Source organism: Notolabrus celidotus, chromosome 22, assembly GCF_009762535.1.
Source record: "Notolabrus celidotus isolate fNotCel1 chromosome 22, fNotCel1.pri, whole genome shotgun sequence".
Lineage (NCBI taxonomy): Eukaryota > Metazoa > Chordata > Actinopteri > Labriformes > Labridae > Notolabrus > Notolabrus celidotus.
In genome coordinates this window covers 19526886-19553246 of record NC_048293.1, presented here as the reverse complement: position 1 = coordinate 19553246, position 26361 = coordinate 19526886, and the positions used below count along the sequence as shown (strand labels likewise).

The 26361-nt window shown below is 41.5% G+C and overlaps 1 protein-coding gene across 1 annotated transcript in view; it reads right to left on the bottom strand.

The window, feature by feature from the left end:
* Positions 1-620: 620 nt before the first annotated feature.
* Positions 621-26361, bottom strand: part of sobpa (sine oculis binding protein homolog (Drosophila) a) — a 51811-nt gene continuing 26070 nt past the window's right edge. Inside the window, exons 8-10 of the mRNA XM_034675215.1 lie at positions 18253-18348; positions 9122-11156; positions 621-6404 (exon numbers count right to left, since the gene is read on the bottom strand). Coding sequence (XP_034531106.1) covers positions 9123-11156; positions 18253-18348 — 2130 coding nt within the window. The 3' untranslated portion in view covers positions 621-6404; position 9122. The remainder of the gene's footprint in view (positions 6405-9121; positions 11157-18252; positions 18349-26361) is intronic.

Genomic DNA, 26361 nt, shown 5'->3' with positions numbered 1-26361 from the left:
GCTTTTTGTTATTCCAAGCAGTAAACAAATATTGACCAGAGTGTAGTGTTATTTTCTTGCTCAGTTATATAAAAGAAATAAAAAGTGACACATCGCCAGAAAATAAAATCAAATATTTCAACCAAAACTTTTCCTTTTAAACTTTCAGCACTTCCTTTTCCTCAGTCCTGATACAAAAGGTTTTGTTGTTGAATATTTTGAGTTAACAATGTGACACCTCTGAAAATCACATGCAAGTTATTAACTGTGATTTTCACAGCTTTCCACTGATTCTGGTTTTTCACTGATTTCCTCCAAATTATGTAATAAAGTAAGAAATCTCAGATCGCACAATGTGAAACGAAGATGACACTTTGACTGTGTCTTATGCTTTGATTGAGAGGACTGTAGATAGAGTACAACACTGAGAGAGAGAGTGGGGAATGACATGCAGCCAACCCAGCCGCCGTTTTGAGGACTACAGCCTCTGTACGTGAAGCGTGCAATTTAACCGCAAGGGCAAATCAGTGTTCCATACTTTTAAAGTTTTAGATGATCTTTAACACTCTTTCATGACCTCATATGCATTCAGTTTCCTCGGATTAGAAAGAATGAGCAGATAGGACCCATGTGAAACAGAGTTGTGTGTGCCTCTTATTTATTTATCTTCATGAGCAATTCACTGAATAAAACAAATACTGTTACAACACAAAAAAATGAATATTTCCCAAAGCAATTTTGGCCACATGTTATGTACATGTTACAACGTCATAATAAAAAAACAGAAGATCATCTCCTCTCATCGCAGTTTTTTCCATTTTCAATAATTAAAAAAGCTCTCATTGTTCACCGGGCATTTACACTGGAATCGGATGCTCAGGTCAAACCACCTTCATTTTTTTTATCATTTGCAAATGCAAAACTTGTCAACAATAAATAATGCTATAAAATGTACACAAAAGATCAACAGTCCACCACAAGTTAAAACGTTGAACAGATTGGATGTTTAGGAACAAGGAGATTGGGAAGAGGGTTTCTTCTTAGCAAAAATGTGACGGTCCATACAAGTTACAGAAAAAAGCTGATCATCTATACATTGACACTAGCAAGATAACAAAGTTGTTGTTTCTGGTATATTTCATTTTGTACAAAGAAGGGAGAGTCTTCTTTACAAGCGAGCATCATTGTCTTAACTGTAGAGATTATACAAGCAAGAGTTAAGGCAACTTCTCTGTTGTTTTTGAAAAGTAACATGAAATCATGTCATGTTTTATTTTGTCTGTGGACCACTTGTCTACATTAGGATTGAAGTTAGTTGTCATTGCATAATTTCAGGCTGTTGACCAGGCCTGCAGTCCATCATCAAAAAAGGAATGCTGGAGATTTGTCGCAAGTCTGTTTGCCATCACCATGACTGATTAAGCAGCCCAGGATTTTAACATTAGAGTTACGCTCCATATGTTCAATATCAGTCTGAAACATGAACAGTATACTGTGTGCAACACTAACACAACATGGAGCAGGTTAGGGAAATGAATGTGTGTGTGTCTGAATGTGGGTGTCAAGCAAAAGAGAAAGCAAAGAGTTTGGTTTGTGCTTCAACAAACATCATTTCCCGTGAACTTATGAAAACAGTGTCAAATGTCTAGTCAGATATCATGAGAAAGTACGGTCAGATTTATCGGGAGTAGGATTTAAATTAGCTTTGTGAAGGTAGGTTAAGCAAAGGTCAACAAAAGAGTTTGCATTTTTTTTCTTGCACCACTATACATAAAGCTACAGCTGTCCTCTGGTTAACTAAGCTCAATGGGTAGTGGTACCCAGATTATTTTATCTTTAGATGGAGCCAGGCTATCCTCTTCACATTTTTAGTTTTGTAGTTTCTGTAGCTTCACATTTAACAGACAGACGTGTGACTGTTAGCAATCTTACTTTTCCCCAAACTAGAATCCCCTGGCCTCAGCTTTCATATATTTTGTACAAAGGTCATATTTTGTCCTGAGAGTGGCGCTAAAGAAAAGATTATAGAGAGTCGGACTCTGTAAGGGTTTATCCTCTGGTTGACAACAATGTGTTCAGTACATGAGATGGCAAGCTGCCCGCACAGCCATCACTCGTCTCTCTGCTAGCAGAACAAACATCTATCAGTCTACATGTCACATGATAACAGCACTCACACCTTTTTCGCAAGGTCACTCTGACAGTTTTAAAACATGCTGGCTGCCTTGTTAGCTTGGTGCAGTGTATGGTAGTAGAAACTTGGAATTTGAATCATTCTGAAGTCTCTCTTTTGCCTTTCTTTGACTCAACGGTGCCGGTCTATACACTAACAAATAAGAAACTATAACCTGATCTTCCTCTGACGAAGGTAAGAGTATGAAAGGCTCAGTTACTTAGAGGTTTGTAGCTTCCATTGAGGACTCAGAGGCCAATCTAAGGGAACTTTACTGTCTGAAAACGTACACACAGTTGACTTTTTCTAGCTTAAGGATAAGTACATTGTATGAAAGTATACATGAACAGAAACAGACCCAATGGTGGGACATTCAAACATACAAGCGCCACCTACAGTTACATCAATGTCAGAAATTTAAATTCCAAGTAGAACTTCCAGTCGTTTCATGTGGCAGGTAAGATCTGGGAAATGTAGTTTCAAACAACACAGTGATGAACAGACTGATCTGTCTGGTCTGCTTAATTAATAAAATACATAAGCAAAAATTAAAACACAAATAGACCTAATTTTCAGTCTCTTGTCAATGTTTCTGCAGAGTGGTTTTCGGCGCTTCCTGGCCCTGAATTTGAATGAGACAAACTACGACAGTCTTCTTGTTGCATCACCTCTGGTTTCTGTTTCGCCACAAACAAGATTCTCTATTAGACAACTAATTGCTCAACTGGGAAATTTCGGAGCGGAATACAAAAGCAATACCTTACAGTTTTTTTTCTTTGGTTATGAACTGTTACTGAGATCAGAAACAACTGCAGAAAGTAATACGATTAATTATGGACAAATGCAAGGCAGAAGAAAGGGTAAACAAGACCAGAATAGACACCTTGAAAACAGCATTTTCACTGCCTTTGCTTGGAGAGAAATGAAGGAGGGGGGTAAGGAAATGTTTAAAGTGACACCAAAGCTGGGCCTTGGCAAGCAGCATGCTAAGCCTAAATGCCTGACTAACAGGCAACAGATAGAGTTGCACACTGCTTACTCTGAGTCAACACTTTGTAACCTCAACTGGACTCTCTGCTTGACTTTGCCTCACTCACAAGTACACAGATCTGAAATGAATGTGCATTGTGTTGAAGTGTACTGCGGGTATAGCTCTGACATGCAGATGTATGTATGAATAAACGATAGGGTCTTGTTTGAACAGACACAGAATGATGAATGATAACAAAAACGCTTCCTCTTGGGAGAGTGGAATAAAACAAAGGCTGCAGGTTAAATTGTGAGCGAGAGAATGGGAGAGCAAAGCAATATACACATCTGATGTACAACCTCAGTTCCAAAATAGTTTGGATGCTGTCTACAATTCTAGTGTAAATTGAGAATAGGGCAAAGACGACATGTAAAATATTGAAACTAAAACATTTATAACAAATATATGTGTTCATTTTAAATTTGATACCAACACATTAATAACAGTAGGGACAGGGACATGTTTACCATTGTGTTACATCCCCTCTTCTTCTAACAACACTCTGTAAATCTTAAGGAACCAGTGAGACCAGTTTGAACTGCATGCTGATGACAAACCTGGTGGTCCCTCTCCTCTTTAGAGGGAGGACATGGTGTCCATAAATTCCAAAAGGTATGTTGAATTTTGAACTTTGGGACAATTTTCCTCTTTGTCACCGTTCATCTCAAATGGGCTCAGGTTGCCTGCATTTCTGGACCATGTTTATTTATGGCTCTTTGTGTGGTAGTGTTCAAATCTGCATTTGTGGATGCAGCTACAAACTTTGTTCACAGACAATGGTTTTAAGTTATTTCTAAGCCCATGCAGTGATTTCCACTACAGAGTCATGTCTGGTTTTAATGCTGTGTCGCCTGAAGGAATGGCCAACCAGTACCAGTTATCGGCCTAGTCCCTATATGCAGAGATTTTGCCACATTTCATGAATTTTTTAATGGAATTATGAACTTTAGATGATGAAAATGCTTTGCAATTTTGTTGAACAAGCATATATTTTTCATAAAAATAAAAAGATTCAACATTTGATATGTTGTCTTTGCATTAGTATTGATTTAATGTAGGGCTTAAATGATTTCCAAGCCATCAAAATCTGTCTTTATTAACATTTGACATAGTGTCCTATCTATTTTGGAACGAGGGGTTATAACTCAGATGAAGAATCACTCTTGTCCTGCACTTTCTTTCTAATCCACAGCTGAATTTACCTTAATATCAATTTGACACTTAATTTGCCTTTATGGACAGAGTAAACCATAAAGAGGAACAACGGTTATATTAATACTGCTTCTGACATCCACTTGTGTTTTCCTGTATCTTCCTTCCTTTTAAAAAAAAATAAGTGCTAGTTATTTTGGCAACTACAAATTATCTGCTCACATTTTCAGTTTGAAATCCCATTTCCACTGAAAACTAGGTGACATGTTTGTTTCAACACACCAGAGGCCTTTGGCATATGATAATACCTTGTCTTTTACTTGTACAATGCACCTCCTTCATAGGAGTGTAAACTAACTTCTGGCTTTGTCTGACAGTCCCGGCATGCTGGCTTAAGCTGTGTGTAACTGGATCAGATCGAACTGAGTAGGGGGCAGTTGTGTGCATTTACTTGAACTGCACATAGAGATTGACATTGGATCAAGAACAACAGTGGCTTTAAATCTGGCTTGAATTAAATAAAAATTGGCAAAAAAAATATCAAGCAGCTTGGCAGGATTTAAGGACAAAAAAGGATCAATGTTTTAAATATTTCTCAAATTGTTTCCAAACGAGTTTGTCTGCAGTGTGTTTATTGAAGAAATATTTCTGCAGTGTTACTTCAGCAGTTTCCCTCCAGGTCCCAGAAGAATTATTTATGAAAGCGCTGGCTTCCCTCTGCCCCCTCTAAATTCAGTGCAGTCAGTCTCAAACTAACCCATTACAGGAACATCACTGGTAATGTATTATAGAAAAGATTACGAACTAGCCTGCGGTAGCAAGTACCCTTTGCAGGTTGGCAGAGTTTCTACATTGCCATGCCATCCTGGTTTCTTTTGGAGGAGCAGTTGGCCTTGAAATGCTCTGAAACAGCAGTGAGACTTATAACTGATGCTATTACACCTGACTGCTTAAACAAACAGATCGTGAAGGAAGCAATAGTAGGAATGATTCTCATGACAACTCTGTTTCCTTCTTGTGTTACAATATATATTCAAATCAGTAAAGTTTGAGAGCAAAATAATCAATGCTACAGGGAAAAAAACAGCAGAGATCGCATGAATCCACCCACACTGTTACTTGCTGGTGAAGGTTAATATTTAATCCTCCAGTTTGCTGAATCAGAGAGAATAATTCTCAACACAATTGGTGATTTCCAAGGACTGTTTCCCTGCCTGTGATTGAAAAACCTCTTTAAAAACGTCCTTCAGCCACATTGCATGAACATCTTTCATACTCAATGTGCTTCTTTTGAGCAACCCTGCATCAGAATCACCGAGAACACTTTGTGTCAGGTTGGCAAGAACATTTTTTGCTGGTCGTGGACAAGCAAAGGCCAAGAAGAAGAATTTCAGCTATTTTTGTCATCTCAGTGGCTCTAAAATCTACACTTTGAGACACCTGTCTGTGCCTCAGTGACAGGTCTTGTTAAAAAAAAATAACACATACTGGAGCAGAGATTCTGAATCTGTGGTGAGGCATCAGGTTGGACAGGACAGGAGCATTTGAGGGATGGAAATCTCTTTTTTGTGGCTCCTGTCCCAGCAGCATCTTTGAATCCTGGACCCTATAGTGCATTCCATAATAAAAGACAATACTCTCGCTTTGATAGGGGAGGGTGGGTAAGGTTTAAGAGCCAGTGTGGGCTGTAAGTCTTAATTAAGGGGTGAAGCAGTGGGGTAAAGTCCTGCTGTTGCAAGGATATACAGTTCAAAGGTCACGTGATCCTGCTGGCCATGACATCAAGTCTGTAGAAGTTCAGTCCATCAGTGTCAAAATGAGTCCCGTCCACTCTAATATAATACACAACAACTTGTTTTTTTGGACTCTCATCAGTCGTCAAAAGGCGATTTGTGGTGCTGGTAGACTGGACGATGAGCGAGGACCAGAAAAATGTGTGTGAGTGTGTGTTTGTGTGTGTTTGTGTGTGTGTGTACATGCATGGTAGAGAAGTTTTGAAGGCTGGGATTGGGAGGTGTGGGGTGGACAAGTGAGTGTCGTTGATGGCACTGTGGTCCTCGGAGCGTCCATCTGTGGAACAGAGTGGGAAGAGAATTAGACTGAGTCACCGGGCAGAGCAGGCTCACCAAAACTTTTCTCTGTCGAGGTCAAATTCAAGCGAGCAATACCAATTTTACTTTAAAAGTAAAAGGGAAAATATGAGGTGTTCATTGGGAAGTGATATGGCTTCTGCAAGAACCACACAGTTACAGTTTTGGTGTAAAGACACAGGATCAAGTTATAGGAAAAGCTCACTCTCAGCAGTGCTGCTCAGTTTTCTGTAAATTCTCTTTGGTGCACGCAATCCGTATCAGCGTGAGGATACTTTGTGGGCAAATAAAGAATGAAATATTTAACATCTGCTTCTCTGCTTGCATAAATTTCACATAATGTTTTAGTTAATTTATAATAAATGCTCCAAGATGTTACAGACAAGTTAGAAGGTGAGATACGGCTAACAGATGTAGCTTCCTCTCTTTTCAATATTTAAAAAAAAAATGTGTATCTTTAGATATTTTTTCATTCACAATTATAAATGTTCTCACTCCTATGATTCATTTCAGCTGCTGGTGAGCTCTGAGTAGTACGAACACAGCACAAGGCTTGATTTCCATCTTTTGTCATTATTAATTACTCTGATTCAGAGCACTCGCCTCGTGTTACCACAACTTGAATTGGCCTTAAATTGCTCTTGAATACAATTTCATTAAATTAACAGCTTGAGGAGTGCATCATTAAATTTGTCATTAATGTGTTGAATAAATCAATTGACATGAAAGGCTTCCTATTTCCATTCTGAAGCTCACTGATGTCATCTGCCGGTTAAAGTAATACAACAAGTGCTCTCTCTGTGAGATGGCTGAATCTGCTGCCTCATAGAAAGTGTAAAGTCTAGAGAAGAAGCACGACAGTTGAATATGTGCAAGAAGTAACATAGAAAGAATCAATACAACCAAAAAAGCAAAAATATGCATGCATGAGTATGATGCAATTTAAAATAACATTTTCATCTCATGCAAAGTCCTAAATGTGTTCATTCTACAACTGACGTGCTTAATTGTGAGCAATATGTGTCCAGGTTACATGGCATAGCTATGCTACCATACTCTAGAACCCCGGACACGGGACTTCCACCAGATCCATATCTGGTCCGTCTCCAATCCGCTGCGGTCCGGCTTCGTGCTCTCTTGTCTGTCAACACTCACCAGTTGCGTTTTCAGAACACAGCACGGAGCAGGACCGCCAGACAGCTGGAGTCATGTGCCTGAGGTTTTCCCGCGGTAATTACTGCATTATTTAATATCCGACTCCTCTGCTCATCCATGTTGTCTTTATCGGCTGCTGAAAACCTCTGACCTCTTGACTCCAGGTCTGAATCTGACAGTTTGTTGTTGTACTTAAGTGAAAAACAATCTGGTGATAACACAGAGCGCTTCATTCTGAAAATTAACCGGATGTTTTAATTTTGTTTTGGTGCCTGACTTCCTGTCCTGCTCCAACTGCTCTGTGCTAATTGATGCATTGTGCTCCGGCATCCAGCAGGAATAGAAGTCATGCGTATCTGATCCGTTGTGTTCCGGCATGCCGTGTGCCGGATCACAGATGCAGCCGGAGCGCAACGGAGCGGATCCAGTGGAAGTAAACACACCTATCAGATCCGATGCCGTGATGGAACGGAGACGGACCGGACACGGATCTGGTGGAATTTGTTCGTGACTGTACAAAAACTTAAAAACAAACCTTTTATAAAATGGGCTTCATGTCATGTTTTTCGGTTGGCCTTTTAGAAAGCTTTTCAACGTCAGTGGCAACTTAAAGTAAAACCTGCTTTGCCACTTCTGCAGGATGTGAGGTCTAAAAAAAAGGCTAACTTGCACGTGATCCAAAAAGGAAAATAAGACAGATATAAAATGAAACAAACTGAGGATTTATTCAATAAGGTGACAGCTATCAAATAAAGAGCACTGATCTAGTAATCATCAACTTGTGTCATAAGGAGAACACTTCAAGTTGTCTGACAGTACATAAGAAAATCTTTTGATGTGGCCACTCTCCAATTGCCAAAACAGATATTCAAAAAAGCCTCACAAGCTGAGATATTAATATAAATATGAGGAAAGGAAAACTATATTAGTAAATTCTATACAAATCAAGGGCAGTGAGCAGGTCTCTCATCACTGCAAAGTTAGTCAGCTGAGAGACACAGCCCTGAATTACTCCATGTCTCTAACAGTGCCCTTTCATGTGACATTCAGATAAATCAAATCCACAATGTCTGTCATAGTGTCATTAAACTTAGACCATGCACTGAGGTAAACTTTGCATATAATTCAGTTCATGCCTCCTGGATTATCTTGACACTGTGTACGAGGGTAAAATGATTCTTTTCTCGAATCACGCAGCTTTTAGAGTTTGCTGAAACAGTCTAACTCAATGTGAGGATGCAATGTTGGGCTATTCATATATGACCATTTGTGACCATGCTGCTAGAATTTCCAAATTTTAAGATGCCAAGACAAAGGATGAATACCGAGCGACTTGCTAAAAACATGTCAGATGTAAGGGAGATTATTTAAAACAGTTCAGACTGGCAAGTGAAAGACATTTAAAACATCAAACTTCACTGATTATTTGAGGGTTACCCAACTGTGAATTATTAAATGTCACTGAATAAATTGGTATTAATTTGTTCTTAAATAGCACAACTGCAGAAAAGCATTAGTGGGAGCATACTGAGTGAAACACACCTCATTTATTTTGATTGCGGATTCGCAGACACCTCCTCTTCAGCGGGGGCTCCAGCTCGGGGCTCCCAGCTGACGATAGAGGGGCACTGATGGAGCAGGACAGGATGGCCGTCTTGTCAGCGCCGGGCTTTGGCACAGGCTGGATGACCACACAGCCTCCAGTGGAGAGCAGCGGCAGGGCGTAGGCGTGCTCACCCTCCTCCAAGTTGGAGTCAGGGTCTGGCTTTCCCTCCGCTGTGTTTGCCATTTCATCTTGTACAGGGCCCCGCTTCCCAGGCTCCCAATCCCCAACTGAGCAATTGTTCTCTTTCAGTGCCTCATGCTCCAACTCACCATTCGCTGGCTGCTCCTCTGCCTCTCCTTCCTCTGCAACCTTGTCTACTCTTCGGTCAGGGCATGACTCAAAGTCAGGAGTAAGAAGAGAATGCCATCCAGTACCATTGACTATGACATTACAAGGGGCAGCAGGGTTAGTTTGGAGCTGGGGCAGGGGTTGGGGCAGGGTCCGTGCTGTGCTTAGAAAGGGTGGTGGAGTAGAACTGGAGGTATGGGTATTCAGCTGGTTCACCATGGGATCAGAATTACAAGAAGGGCTGCCGTTGCTGGATGGTGGGCCTGATGAGTCCAGTGTGTTTGGGTGTGTGGCCCCTTCCAGTTCTGTAACAGTGAGTAGGCTTTGGGAGAGAGCCCCTTCATCCCCACCGCGAGTGGCTCTCTCTTCCCTCCCAGCTGGTGGAGATCTTGATTCAGCCTCTGCTTCCACTTTGACCCGGACCCCAGATAGCATCCTCTGAATTATCTGGGGATGGCATGGCCTCTGACCTACAGTAAGATCAATCACCCCGTCCATCATTCCAGGGCCCCTGTTTAGACAGAGGTTACCTGAGTTGTCCTCTGCCTTCACAGTCAAGTCCACCAACGCTGTCCTGCTTCTTTCTGAGCATACAGTAGCGAGATACTCTGCACCGGCTGAATCTACTTTCTGTTCCCCTCTGTTTCCCCCAGAAGAACTTGTAGATTTATGCCCAGAAGCTGTAGCTTCAGAGGACTCTGGAGCACCACGTATGGGGCCACTGTTCTCTGGCTGGTCCCTGGAATTCTTAGAGTTAAAGGGAATTGGGATGGGAATAGGGATTGGGACTGGGAGGGGTACAATGACAGGGTAAGGAACTAAGAGGGTTGGTGGGGGTACCAGTGGGGCCAAGGATGGCATACCAAAGTTCATCATAGGGGGCATTGGAATGCGTCCATTAGGCATCATGTTGACTGGGGGGAAAGGGGGCAGGCCTGGCATGGGGATACCAGGATGAGGAGGCATCATCCCAGGATTTGGATTGGATGAGGGGTGGACATGCGGGGACATCATTGGCCTGTGCATGGGACTTGATCCAATGGTCCTTGGTGGAGGTGGCGGACCAATACCAGGGATCATAGGGTTTGACAAGGGGCTGTTGGGCCCTCCTGGATGACGAAGAAACGGTGGCCGGATCTGCTGCATCATTTGATGCTCCATGAACAGAGGCAGGGGCATTGGCCCCCGGGGCGTCATCACCATGGGAGGGCTACCAGGGGGAACCCCGACAGGTGGGTGCATGGTAGGAACAGGAGGAGGGGGGAGTGTGGGGCTCTCGTGGGGTCTTGGCGTAGGGATCTTGGCTGAGGAAGAGGAGGATGGGGAGTAAACAGCACCTGTGTCTGAAGGTGAGGTCGCAGAGGAAGTGGAAGGGGCCAAAGCAGAGTTGGATGAAGGGCCGCCTGGAGAGGGAGCTTTACGCCGGAGGTCCGTCAACGGCGATCCCCAAGATTCAGGAGTGAGCAGCTGTACTCCTCCGCCGCACTCTAGCTTACCCTCCCCAACCGGCCCATGTCCTGGGTTACACAGGCCTCCAGGTAAAGCAGCCTGTGTCTCCTTGTAGAAAATGTCCATCTTATATTGGTTCAGGCATTTGGCACTGCAGAACTGCAGCCTCCGCTCACCAGCACCAAAGTCCAGGTACTCCTTAGTGTGGCGAATATGTTTGCACCAGTCACACACCTGCAACAAAAACACACATAGTGCACACATGGCATCAGCACCTGTCACGCTACATTCAAAGACTACTAATTTGTTTTTGATTAAATACATTAAACAATTCCTCAGTACACTGGTAAGCAGAAGCTCAGCCTCCAAACCATCTGGAGACACATAAAAAACCTTTTCCCAGAAATTTGATGCTGTTTGAAAAAAACCTTTGAGAATCTGTCAAGAGCAAACACTTGACTTTGAGCTTTATACGAATGCACATCTATGAATTTAGTTTAAGTCATGTTTATTTGCCTTAATTGATGTGTTTTCCTTCTAAGAGGTAAATGTGAATCTGATGGCATTCTGCTGCTAAGTGTTATTCAAGTGACTTTGTCTTTAACTCTCTGTCCTAACAGGAAATACCCATTTACACCTTCTGTTGGCAATAAAGACACTCTCCGTCTCATTTAACTGCAGATCCCTGTGAGACAGACGCCCCCAGCACAACAAGACAAAAAGATTATTTCCTCGAATGGCCTCCCACACTTAAAACGTAAGTGTGTGCCAACTAGGAGACAGACATCTCAGTAATCTCAGTTTAAAAGTAAAACAGATAGAGGAATGTTTCACCCTACATAAGGCTGCATAAAAATCAGCTAAGTTTCAGTTTCAAGCATATTATAAATCATGTCACAGCCTGGATCAGTTAAAGAGTTGTCGTTCAAGCTCTGAAGTCCACCAAGAAGTGTATTTGGGGCTAAAAGCTGAGTGAGCATTTACCCTAATCATTATATTTGTTTATTCTATGGATAACTTGCTGGCATTATCAAATGTGACTGCTACAGTGGTGCAGATTATAACTTACAAATCCTCCACTGATTTCAAAGAACAATGAAAAATGTAGCTGAGAGCAGATCCTTGATTCAGACTGAAATTAGCTCTTCAGCTCTAGTTATTTATTGCCATTTCAGCATCAATATTAACTTAAATGCATTTTATTTAAAAAGGATAATTAGAGATATCCCAGACTGTATTAAAACAGCACTGTTGTTAATTCATGAAGTAGTCATTTTAGACTATGTTACAGCAGCAAATTAAATCATCCCCTATCAGTGAACTCAAAAGACCAGAATACAATTCAACTGGTGCAACCAACATCATGTTCTCCTCTTGTTTTTGAACACAAAATAATACAAAGATACTTTTTATAGGGGTGCATGACAAACTAAACTGCTTGCAGTAATGTGGACTTGACACTATGAACACCTAAAAATATTATATGGTGTCCAAGATTAAGTATGAAAATGTCTAAACCAAAACAGCATCACAACTGTTACGCCCTCTCAAATCTGACATTTTACTGATTGGTATCACCAGCTGCTATTGTTTGGTTCCAGTTCATCATTGGTCAGTACTGTAAGTAAGCTCATGAACAAACAGGGCTCCCATCAGTGTAATGTTGTTATTCTAATGTAGCTAGCATCCATTTCCTCGTAGTGACGAAGCCGCCAGCATCAGGTAACAACATTTCATAGTTGTGGTCTTGTGCTGGAGTGAATCTACTGGGTTAATATGAACAATTTAACTCTGGTGCATCTTCATTCATCTTATGAAAAAGATAGCTGCATCTAATGGTGGTTACACCGGAAACTTCATGAATCAGAAGTCTAACATTCTGCAGACAATTATGCGGTAAGTGTATTGATTTCATTATCAATAAGAGGTAAATGTGTATTGATATCTTTACTTATCTCTACTGTGTGCGCTCATTGATGTAGAAACTCCAACCCTGAAATGGTGTGAGTGTTGTGCATGTGTTCATTTTTCATTTATCCTAATCTTTCATAATAAGCTTTCTCCTCTCTGTTTAGATCTGTGGTTGAAATGCCTTCTTCGCACTAACCTGTCATACCAGACTGAGAGTCTATAGTTCCAATCCTTTATACCTCTATGCATCACTATACTGGGATCATATGCTGTGCCTTGAGGTAAAACTAGTTCTGTATGCTGAGAGCAAACCATAAACTGGATCCAAACATGTAGAGACCAAATTGAAAAGTTGTCTTTCTACCTCACTGATGTGGCAATGATCCCCAAACACCCAGCTACGCTGTTTCATCACCGTTATACACCTTTTCAGCAGAAAACTTGCAAATTTCTCTCTAGGCAGAAAATGAATGTGACCCTGGTAGTGCAGATAGCAGTGGGCGAGCCCTGAACACGGCGTTACTCGTCAGGCCACACACAGCTCACTCTGTCAGCTCCGGGAGGAGTGGCAGGTCCTCGCTGGAGATAATTAAGGCATTAATCAGTTGTCAGACCCCTCAACGGCATCCATCCATCAGACGGACCCTTAAGCCCCCAAGCTGAATGTTAATAAGTTGAGGGATGCAACCAGAAGGTGGATAAACTCCTTTTTCACGCTGCATAGAAACATTGGTTTATTTGGCAGGATCCAGTCTGGCAGCAATTGAAAGAAAGTGAACTCTCATGGTCTGTTTGGGCAGATGCACTGTAGTACTGGACTTGAATCCAAAGGAATTCAAAGCATGTTATCCTGCAGCTGGTACACATGTAAAACACGAGGTTCTTTAGTACTGATTATGTGTTTTACATCAGATTCTCTAGTACAAGCTGAATTGGACTGAGGAGGAGCATCAAGAAGGACAAAACTTTTGAAAGATTTGCTGAAGTTCTGCATTTGAATTAAGTCTGAAAGGATGCAGTGTCATGACATGCTGGAGTACAATCAGGAGGAATCTCTTAATGTAAGACAAGAACAGAGGAAGGAACAAGCAGATACAGAACAAAAGTTACTGCAGCAAGAGCTGATCAGAGACTGGACTACAAAGCATCTGCTATTCTTAACCAGTATGCTTGTGGTGCTCAGATATCAGTCCCTTGAATACGACACGTTTTAACTGCCCATTTAGTCCTGGCTAATTCAATGAGCCATGCCTGAGTAAAAGTCAAAAAGGTGCTCTGGCAAGTTGAGCTTGATAATGGTAAGCCCAGGATATTCTAAATAATAAATGTGCTCAAAATTTTCCTCGACTCAGAAAGACAGATGGAGAGCACTTAACGACTTTCTGCACTGTGAGTGAAAATTTCACTGCGCATTACGCTAATGGAGTTGTGCTTTCTCCCCCTCTCTCTCTCTGACTCTCTCCGGCTCTGTACACAGATGTTTGCAGTTGAATGTAATTATGGTCATTTATTTCCATCGTGGCCAACGAACCAGCATTGGCGGTGCAGTTTAACCGTTTGCATTACAACAATTAACGTGCATCTAGACGTGCGTGATCATCTCAGCAGGCATCGTCTTCTTCCTCCTCTCACCCTCTGACCCTGCTGAAAGACCGGTGACGTTTAAGACTCCCATGAAAACTAATTCTAATGTGACACTGGTTTAGTCAGCTGAGGTGTTTTATGATTCAATGATCAGGGCCATTTAAAGAGATTAAAGATCTGATAACAGATATTAAATCACTGCAGACGCAGAACAGGAGCAGTACGTTGTGAAATGACAGGTTGCAGAGGAAGATTGGAAAGTTTCTGGCAGTAAAGAAAAGGAAGAGGTTGCAGATGTGAGAGATATTGCAGAGGAATGTGGAGGATTTGGATAATGAAGAGGAAGAAGAAGAGGAGGAGGTTGCAGAGGGTTAAGAGGCTGGAGGGTTTCAGACGGTGCCTGAAGTGGTTTTGCATGTAGGATGAAGAGGTTTCTGATAGTGAAGAGGTTTAAGCAGTAAAAGTGCAGCTTGTATATCCTCCTGTTAAGGTTGAAACGTAACTCTTTTGACACTTCTCAGATTGCTGGTTTAATCACTGAGTGCTAAACACAAGGATTAAACCCATGAAAGTGAACCTGGTACTTAAAGCGAGACAGTACCTCGGTTTTTGGTTCAGTCATTTCTCACTCCAAACAATCTGCAGCAGAAGTGTCCACTCTTAACGGCTAATGTCTATGAATGATAGAAACAATGAGCTTGTTTCATTTGGGATTCAGTCCAACTAGAGGAAGCTATAGGGAGACAGCAGTCTTTAAACACCTGGTCCACTGGAAAAAGAAAACAGAGTAAAGCCTCCAATAAAGTTTACACAAGAAACTTCAACTTTGGCAGTCTTAAGAGACCATCTGTAACATGTGGACATGCTACTTGATTAGCCAAATTCCCTAACAGTGGCTATTTATTGAAATATCTATCATGATGGTTGGAATTACCTGACTTACAAAATGGGAAACATATCAACTAATTAATTTGTAATAATAATGAAAACATTATTTATATCATGGCTTTAAAACTGATGTTTACAAGGTGCTTTGACAGACAAAGAAAACGCAGGAGCTCAAGAAGATAACAGAATGAGCATCAGTCAGGCCAAACAGAGAGTCTGAAACAAAAGAACAAAATGTAAATGGGAAAGGAAAGCAAAGAATCAATGCAAACAAAAGAAATAAAAGTGATTAAAAAACGAATTAAAGAAATACAGCGAACCAAAAACAGAGATAGAATTTTAAAAAATGGAATAAAATCAAAAGATGAAGAAAATTGGAACAGTCCAATGAATGAAAGATGAATAAACAAGTGTGCTAAAGTACAGTTATGATGGGACATCAGAAGATAATAAAGGGACAGAATAAAAAAGGTGATGTCACATAAAAGCAAGTTTGCAAAGGTGAGTTTCTAGAAGTGATTTGAAAGAGGGTCAGCGGTGGAGAGGAGTGAGCATAAGAGTCTGCTGAAATCAGTGAGAAGCCAATTGCTGCATTTTGGACCAGATGCAGGCGCCAGAGTGATTCATGGGCGATAAAGGAAGGAGTGACCATGGTCCAGTTTGGATGGATTGGACAACTTTCTTGATGGGATGCTCACGGGTGAGACCATAACCAAAGATTACTCCTAGGTTTCTGGCAGTGGGTTGGATGTGAAGACAGTGGACTGAGGGAGCTTGCATCACGGTAGTTGTGACAGTGATTTCTGATTTTTAGCTAATGAGCGGGTCAGAACTTTGGGCCATCCAACATTTAACATCCTTTACGTTGCATTTCCACACTTTTAGTCACCAGATCTCAGTAGAAGGTATATCTGTGTATCATCTGCATAACAACATAGATTGAGATTTTTGATGCTATCAAGTGGGAGCACACAGACAGAGAGTAAAAGTGGTCCTAAAATTAAACCTTGCGGCACACCACAGGTAATATGAAAGGTGGAGGAGTGATTACATCTGGTGACTGAGAAGGTTTGTCTATAAGATAGAAGTATAACCAACTAAGTGTCATGCAGGTGACTCCCACCTGCAACCGTCGATTAGAGTGGCGTGGTCTACTTTGTTGAACATCGTACTGAAATCGAAAGAATTGAAATTGCTCTCTCGTCTGTTTGTTACTTTGAGGAGGTCGTTTTTTGGGCTATGTAACACTCTGAAACCAGACTGGAATTTCTCTAAGACGTCATCTTGACTCATCTTGGATTAAACTACTTTCTTTATAACTTTGGGATTATCTGGGAGTTTAGAAATTGGCTTAAGAACAGTGGGACTATTTGGTCTCCCTAAAAGCGGCTGGACTACAAGAGATGAAAAATATCTGATTCATATCCATTAACCAGGGTTTTTATTTTGGCAACACCATGAACCGGACTTCTTCATTAAAACCTGAATGGATGACACAAAATTTAAACTGTAGATTAAGAAAACCAAAACTCCTTGTAAGGCTGCTCTCATCAAAACTAGACATTATCATCATCAGTCATTATACATGGGACATACAAACGCCATTCTCACTTGAGCAGGTGAATCTATTATGCACTTTAGTTCACAGCACATGCTCACACACGCACAGTGAGTGAAATAACTTCATGTAAGAGTGATGAGACAGACCTGGTGGATTGTTTTTGAATGTAGCTGCAGCAGACTGGACTTCTTAGAGATAAAAAATACATCTCTCTGGCTCTCTTTGGAAGGCTGCATGTTTGCTTTTTTTAAGTTAGGTCAACAGTTTCAGAAATATGGTAGCTCCCTTCCTTACTGCCAGGCCCGTGAGAGGTATGATTGGAAAGACAGTGAAACAAACTAGACTTTTCAAACATTAAAAAAATCTGTTTTCTCAACAAATAAACACTTTATATCATTTTAGTTTGAACCATGCAAAAAACTGAGAATAAAAACAGCATGCTGGGGTTTAAGGGGAATTATATACTGAACTTTTTCACCTAGAGTCCTGAAAAATGTTTGGCAACCTCAAGGAGATGACAAGGATTACCGCATTCACACTTTGGATCTAACAAACAAGGGGATGGTAGGCTGATTTCCCCCTTCTTTTACTATCTGGATACATTAAACAAGCTTATAAATGTCAATACTAATCATCTTCTCATCCAAATTCTCTTCTGTGTCCTAACCAGGGGTGGCAAGTCAGTTATCAAGCCTCTGGACATACCCCTGATTTTGAGAGCCCCTACCTCCCTAGATCATAATAGATAAATCAAACACCCAGCAATGAGCACAATGTGATTCTAGGAGCTTACAGCATGTCATAAAAATGTGTGTTTTGTCTATGGCAAAAAAAACGAACATTGTTGCACTGTTCCTTTCAAATTAATATTAGCATGCCATGTGAGGGTTCACTGTCTTTTTGTTTTTTGTGTATCACAATGCTAAAAAGAAACCCACATTTAAATAATAAGAACATCTCTATGATTTACATTAGCTTAACTATAAATATGTTTTCATTTCAAGAATGATACACCCCTTTAAATCTATTTGCATTCATCAAATGCTTCCTGCAAATCCCAGACACAAGTCACTGAATATAATGTATAATGAATATGAATAAATTAAATGATAATGCATGAAACAAGTTGAAAAGCTCAAATTAAGTACACCCAAATGTGTTACATTAAAGTGCCATTTCCCTTCTGTCTCTTCGTTTTGGGCTCTACCCTCTCAGATGGTTAATGTCTGCTTTAACAGTGATGCCCAAATAAGAACCAGTCCACTGACATGTCAAAAGCAATGATGAGAAAATTATACACTTTAACAAAGAACAACAGCAAAACATTTTAGTGCATTAGCCATCAAGCTTAAACTCTATCTGGTGTTAAATGGTTATGGTCCTTACAAGCACATCGCTGTTTGTCTTGAAGACAAGCCTGGGCGTGTCCTGAGTAAAGCTGTGCTGGGGTAATTTCCCACCGAGGCCATCGTCGTCTCTCGCCTGGGGGGAGAAATAATGGCTGCGCTTTACGAATGGACAAAATAAACAGGTGAACAGAGGCAACAAGGAAACTCAGAAATGGAAAAAAACAACACAGAGAAAGATGAACAGAAATGGTGACTGTAAAATGGGTGAACAGTCATTGGTTTGTGGACAAACCAATTAACAGGAACCTCTTAAACAAAACTGGATGTATAAAGTGAGTGTGCATGCATGTGTAGTAGTGAGGAGTCTATAACACACTTAGACATTCAAAGTGCTCAAACCACCAAAACAAATTCAAGCATCTAGTTATTGAAATTTAAAAGGGAAAAATAAGGATTTTAAATCTAGAAATCAAATAACGTTACATCACAATACATGTCTGTAAAGCAGTGAAATACATGAAAGGCTTATAAGGATGTCTCTTAATTTGGGGACAGCTGTTCCAACCCCTTACACTGGTATAGCGTCACATAACTTAACCACCATCACCCACATTTTAAAGCTAACTTCATGTTTAAAGGCGTCTGTTTTTAATTATATTTTTTCTAAGAAAACTACTGAGTTGAAATCAAGTGCTTTTATTTCACAGTGTATTACTCAGCCTAAGATATGTCGGGCCACGAAGGATACACCTGATGCATCCTCTGCAGCCGGGGAAAAGTAGGACACATTTGTCAGCTGCATTCGAAGGAGCCTTAAAATGGGACAGCTTCTGAGGCTTCACTGTGACCCAATCGGTTTTCAAATGCAGGACACAGTTCCACAGACCCTGCATACCCACACAGGTGTTTATCTTTATTCTTGTTGCTCAGGCTCCTGCTCAGGTAGATTCTTGCAAAGAAAGTCACATACACCTCTACTCTAATTTATCAGTGTATTAGAATTTCACTAAACTTAATCCCACTGGGCTGGCAACACACTAGATGACTTTTAGATCTGAACCTGTTTTAAAATCATGGGAGAACACCACAGACTTTATAAATAATGGACGTACTATGCATGACGTCACCCATCTGTTCCTGAAGCGCTGTTTTGAGGCCAATCAGTGGCGGCGGCAGCCATATTGAAAATGTTGAACTCAACATAACTGGTGTCGAGCGAGTGTGACGTAAAGAGGTGGACTTTGAGCCACCTAGTGATTAGGCGCAAGTTTTTGTCCATTTCACCAATGTCCCGACCTTTTCAACACTTTACTCGCTTCGTCCGCTTATTCGGAAGACTTGAAAAATCTGCTTTTCAGTAAATCATTTGGGCTACAGTAGCCAATCAGCATGGAGATCCTAAGAAGTGTAGGACAAATTAATTGCATCTATGTGTAGCTCAACCTTGTTTGTTGACAACAGGAAGGAGTGGCATTTGAAGGGAACCCCTCTCGCAAGATTTGCTTGTTTGGGTACTCGCGAATGGAGCAAGTTATTTGCACGAATTAAGCAAGTAAATAATTTTTGTTGTGTCTGGTGTGAGCACATTAGACCGCTAGACTGCACACTTAGTGGTTGTGGTAACGATCTCACAGAAACTTGCAAGATCAAACGTGACTTCAGAAAACTTGCAAACATTTCCTTACTGACCCTTCTGAAAAACATGATGCATGTTAGACAGAGTTGTTCTACAGAAAAAAAAAGAATGTGATCTGCTAATTAAAATCCCATTAAAAAAACTACAATACTGTGCTCATTTTTCTCAGACAGCACTGGAGCTGTAATTTCTCATATTACATTATAAAAAAATTATTTAAACATTTATTCCAGATGGATAAAGAGCCCCCTTCTCCTGCACTCTTTGAGCCATTCATTATGCACAGTGAGAAAGCTGAGCGAGTCAGAGCTCTGTTAGCAGGTGTGGGCCTATTCTGTGACAGGAGAAGTTGCGGAGAAGCCTTGCTTGGCACGGTGCCAAATTACTGCATTGTGTTTCATTTGATTAAATGTATTTTTATATAATATAGACCTTCGTGTGTGGGAGATTTAACCTCAATTATACATCTCCAACATGCTGTTTTTGCAGCCTCCAAACTGACATTTCACACAGAGCTGATGTCATTAACAGGTGAGCCGCTGGCCTGAGGAGCTCTCTTTGATATCCTGTTTCTTATATCACTCACTTCCACCTTAGATTTTTCAGGGGTAACTTGGCCTCCAGTCTGTTCCTCTCCCGACGATACCAAAGGGCAATCCTAGAGTATATTTTACATGTTTTGGACCAGAGACTGATTGAGTTTGCCTCTCCTTCCATCTGCTTCCCTCACCTCCAGGAAGGGTTTCCAGTTCCAAACCGTGATATAAATCAAATATTGTGTCTTGTGTCTCGTGAAGCATTTTGCTTTGTGCACCGGAAAGGATACAGTGTCAGAATCTGACAGAAGATGTTGTTAAGAGCTGACAGTTTACAATGTAGCAGCAGAGATTTTGTACTTTCTCAGAAAAGGTTGGAGAAAACTAAACCACAGATTAGGGGGTCATGGTTATTTACATGCTGTCTGTGCACTAAATGAACAGTAGGTGTACACTGACCTATTTCAGCACACAGACACACACGTATGCACCTTGTGCGCTCAGCATGAGCACAGACACACTCACACACAGGTACAAAACATTCACATGAATCCAGGAAGGTGTTTAAGGACGGACACACACACACACACACACACACACACACACACACACACACACACACACACACACACACACACACACACACACACACACACACACACACACACAAAGATGCACCATTGTGCTATTATTCTGTCTCCAGTTTGTGCTGTGACCCTCTGGCCCGGCGCCAGTTCATTTGCATATTGTACTAATGAGGTGTTGGCACTGTGAACGAGAAGTGAGGCGCACACAGGGAGCCACACACACACACACACACACACACATACATACACACACACACACACACATGAAGGAGACGATGATAGATAGATAGATAGATAGATAGATAGATAGATAGATAGATAGATAGATAGATAGATAGATAGAGAGAGAGAGAGAGAGAGAGAGAGAGAGAGAGAGAGAGACTCATTGTCTGGGCACACAGTCTAAGTGCAGCATCATTTCCAGTTGTGTTGTTCTATTTAAAGGTGTTTTTTCCTCTTATGCTGCTCCATCATGCCAGCAGACTGCAGCTGCCACCCAGCTGAAGTTCCTTCTAAGACCGACAGAGCAGGACACCGGCCACCCAGCTCCCCTCTGGCGTCTCCACCGTCCTGAGGGGACGTCACACCAGCTGCCACCGCACTAGCATCCATCTGGGCACAGATACATGTCCAGGTGTGTGTGCCCGTCACCTGCCAACAGAGCTGCGCTTCCCAAAGCAAAGACGCTCACAGGCAGGCTTTCAAAATCCAAAGACAAACACAGACGAGCGCAGCAGAGCTCATCCCAAATCCTAAAATGAAGGTGCAGTCTGCACATGTGACAGGCGAGAAAACACGCTCCCCCAAAAAGTCTCTATTGTTCATGTTTTGAAAAGCTATCCAAATATCATATTCATTGTGTTTGCAGTGCGCTGGGGATATTTTCACACACATGCAGGGGAATATTCAAAGATCACTGAGGCCGTGATCTTTGCATGTGATTTTCACAAATGTGCACACAAAAACCAAGATTAAAGGTTGTTTGGTATGGTGAGCAGCATTGTTTGACTCTATGATATGTGCAAATAGGAGAAGCAATTCAGTTCTTTTATACAATTTCTGGCCCTAACATTTTTGAGCTTCTATCCAGCAGAATATATCTCCTTGCAGAAACAACTGAATACATTTCATGTCCACATTTAGTTTTTACTGCAGTAGAAAAGACGCAGGCAGGTCCCATCGTACTAAATACTTTTTAAGAGATGAAGCAAATGTTACTCTAAATATAATTCCCTCTTAAGTAACATCTTGGCACACAGATTGAGAATTTTGAATTGGCATGTTGCTTATGGAGCTTCACAAGGTTGCAAGAAATACATCCTGGCTTTAAGTAATCATCACACCATACCTGAAATGTGCAATATGAGCCTGCGTATCCAAAATGAAGTGCATAAGTGCCCGAGTCGAGTTTATTGCACCTACAAGTTTAAGAATAGAGACAATGGTATCTGAGTTCATGTGCGTGTCTCCACTTTTACAATCTTTACGCCTAGTTAGCTGGAGTTACTTTTGTCTTTATCTGAGCTGAATGGCTGGCAGCTATGAGATAATCACCTTCCTCTCTGTGCCCTGAAGCTGTGTCAGGCAGGCCTCAAGGCTTCCACCAGTGAGCCAGAGCTGCAATATGCAGACACATTGCACACTTCATCACGCACAGAAAAATTTCCACAAGAAGCAGCAACAGTCATACATTTACAACACACAGCTAGACACACACATACACGCCCAGACACCCTCTTCTCTCTTATTCATTTGGAGTGTGTGCCCTCCACGGCAGCGGATGGAGATGCAAGGGAAATTGTGGAGCAGGGAGGCAACCACAGGGCGGTGCGTGGGGGAGACACATTTTTGTGTGTGGTTGTGTGCGTGTGTGTGTGTTTGAGGTGATGTGACATTTCTAGGCTGACATGAAGCGGCACTCTGCCCCCACGCGCCTGAAGGGAGCTCCCGGGGAAAGACACTGATGGAGGTCTGGGGTCCCCGGGGGAGAGTTTCATGGTGTGAACAAAAAGCTCTGTGCTGCGGCTGAAAAGACCTGTAAAACACAAGCTGTCTCCTCTCTGCCTGCATAATGACTTTTTATATGCTGGAACGGATATGTTTATTTGTGTGAAGTTTGAAGGTATCTAAAGTTAATTATACCCTGCACTCTGGGTGATATGCTGCATTATGTTCACTTTTCCATTAAAGCATGACAGGAGTTGTCCTGAATATTTTTAGATTTTCATATTTTGTTTTATTCCATATTGCATTTGTCATATTAAAGATTTCACTACTCATCTGCATGGTCTGGATTAACTCACTGAAGTTTGCAGCATTGAATTGCCTACACATGTGCAGTCAATATGTTGTCCATCTATATGTGCTATACTGCTGATCCCATTCAGGGTTATGGGGGTGCTCTCTGGCCCGAGAGGTAGGGCACACCCTGAAGAGGTCACCAGTCTATCGCAAGGCTGTCACACAGAGACAAATAACCACTCATGCTCACACTCACACCTTCAGGTAACTTAGAGTCACGGGGTAAGCTAATGAGCATGTTCTCAGTTTGTGGGAAGAAGCCAGAGTGCCACAACTGCAGCACTTGACCTTCAAAACACAGAGGTTGACATCAACTTTCCTGTGTTATGATGATTATTTCAGAAGATGTGATGCAAAATATGTGATTCTGTCATGCTTGGAAGATAAAAATGGTTGTGACGTCTGCCAAATGGTTTTATTCTGAAAAATGTTCAGAGCGAAGAACTGAACAAGTGAACCAGCTCCATGCTTTTATGAATAAGTGAACATGTCTACAAAGATTTGCACACACAACCCAGACAACTCTAATTTCAATGACGGCATGATCCTGGAATATTGCAGGTGATTTTCAATTTTGTATGTTGAAACAAGATAAATCAAATCACAGAAGACGTGAACGAGTAACTATTTACTTTTTATAATCCCTCCTTGCTGCTTCAGAACTTCCTGACAGAAGTTCATTTTTATGCGAGGGCCCCAGCACACGGAACATCTCTTTATGTCGTAAGGAAACACTTTACTGGATACATCGACCATCATTTTAATATCTTATAAATATTTGCTGTCTTTTAGGTTAGGAAAAACACTAAAACATGATTTCTGAGTAGGTTTCAAGAACATTGGTCTCAATGAGGTGCTGTTAAAACTTCAAGCATATCATCTTCACGTGGCTTTTTTAGTGAATGGATTTCCTTTCAGCTTACAAGCCGGACTGGACGTGAGCCTCCGTCACTTTTCCATCAGTCAGACAGAACATGTGGCAAAGTCACAGGTGGATAACAAACAGGGAGAAACTATGGAAGAGTATTAGAGCCAGGGATGAGGACAAAATAATGAAAGGAGGATTTCTTCATGATGCACTTTGAGAGAAAAGCCTAAATGTCCAGAATAAAGCTAAAAAACAAAATCATGAAACACTTGCTCTCCACTTTCTTCTCACATTGAACTTTAAATTATTTCATCCTTCCATTATCTTGACCGCTTATCCCATTCAGTGACCAATTAACCTAAGCATGTTTTTGGGCTGTGGGAGGAGGCCGGAGTACCCAGAGAGAACCCGCGCATGCACAGGGAGAACATTCAAACTCCACACAGAAAGGCACCTGACCCACCAGGGAACCTTCTCGCTGTAAGGCAACAGCGCTACCCACAGCACCACCGTGCAGCCCCTGAACTTGAATTATTTCGCAAAATTGTGACTTTATCCCCAAAATTTTGACCCTTTTCTTGAAATGCATAAGTAATAAAAATCACCCTCCCGTTACTTTTTTTCCTCATATGTGTTATTGCTCTGATTTTCTGCTGGAGAAATGTTTCATTACGAAACAAAATTAACTTAAATGCAAGTAAATGTGCAGCAGTTTAGCTCCAAGCTTTGTGAGGTAAAAATAACATGGAGCGAGCTGGAGAGCTAGATAGAATTAAACTGCCAGGCATCTAACACATTGAATCTATTGTTGAAGGTTACACTTGTCTTTGGGGATGAAGAGGTGAAGTCTGTATTTAAAAAGGGGTTCAGATTCAAATGCAGTTTAGCTGGCTGCAAACAGCACATAGATTGATTTTGATTAGTGTTTAAGTGTTCAGAGCAGGGGGCTGTCTCACTCTGTTATATTTTATTTACAGCGTGTCAAATTGTATCCGTCAGATTTAGCAGTCTCTGCGCACACACATGTGCACCCAAGGCAAGCCTGAAAGCACAGGAAAAAAACAAATCCCCATTCTACTTCTGCCTCATCGGACCGGTCCCTGACTGGAAGGTTTTTTTTAAGGAATTGAACCCAAGAAACCCACAAAACTGAAGATTCTGAGAGAAACAGATTCTGGCTGAATGCGAAAGGAAAGCATGCTGATCCTACACCTTTCAGCCACCATGCATGCTTCACACTCACTGAGGGTAATTCATCACTGCTAATTGCCTAACTTAATCTTGGCACTGTGTCCAATGAGTGAGCATGTTTATCGGTGTATGTGTGGGTGTAAGATAGAGGGAGAAACCGTACAGCTGCATGTAAAGGCGTGACAGTCGAGCAGCGTCTTCCTGCTGAAAGCAAAACTCCACCCTTCATTTAAATTTAATGCACTTTAATCCTCAAAACTGTCAAAGGTTGTGCTTTTAACTCTCAGTAAACTTTCTACTCAGTTGGTATCTTTCCACTCAAATCGGCCTTTGCAGAGCACACCGAAAACACACATAGTGAGTTAACAAAAGAGGAAAAGAGCCAGAGCTGTGTCTCTGAATTAATAGTGGACAGCTAAAAAAATAAAGCAGCAAGAGAGAGGTGACAGACAGAATAATTGAGCAGTGTGAGCTACAGAAGCAGCACCTTCCATACAAACTAATCCAGCTTAAGGCACACTGTAAACAGGCACATACTTAGTGATTAGCCTGAGTTAAACTATCAATCATCTTTTGCCACACACAAACACACACCACAAAATAAAGGGGTTATGCAGAGATGTGAGAAAGTAGCAACCATAGTCACCCTAGGAGGGGATTTGGTTTCATGGATGAGGCAGCTGAAGATATTTCATGCAACATAATGCCAGAGCTGTTGCCCGCCCCCTACATCCCCCTCCTCCCCCGTGTCTCTTCTTCCCTATTCACATCACACGCAGACATGAGATACTTTTTCAGCCATGACATTTTTTTTTTCAGTTAGGGGAAAAAGGGAGCCTGCAGGCCGTGTTGTTGTGGCCAACCTTGTGGGTGCATGAGAAAAAGAAACGTGGGTATCGCTTACACAAATGGCCTGCATGAATGTACCAGAGCCAGACAAAATATAGAAACTGAGCCGCTGTGGCAGAGCAGGCCCTTCCTGTGTTTGTGATGTTGGAACATGTGCATTCTGCTGATGGATGAAGGA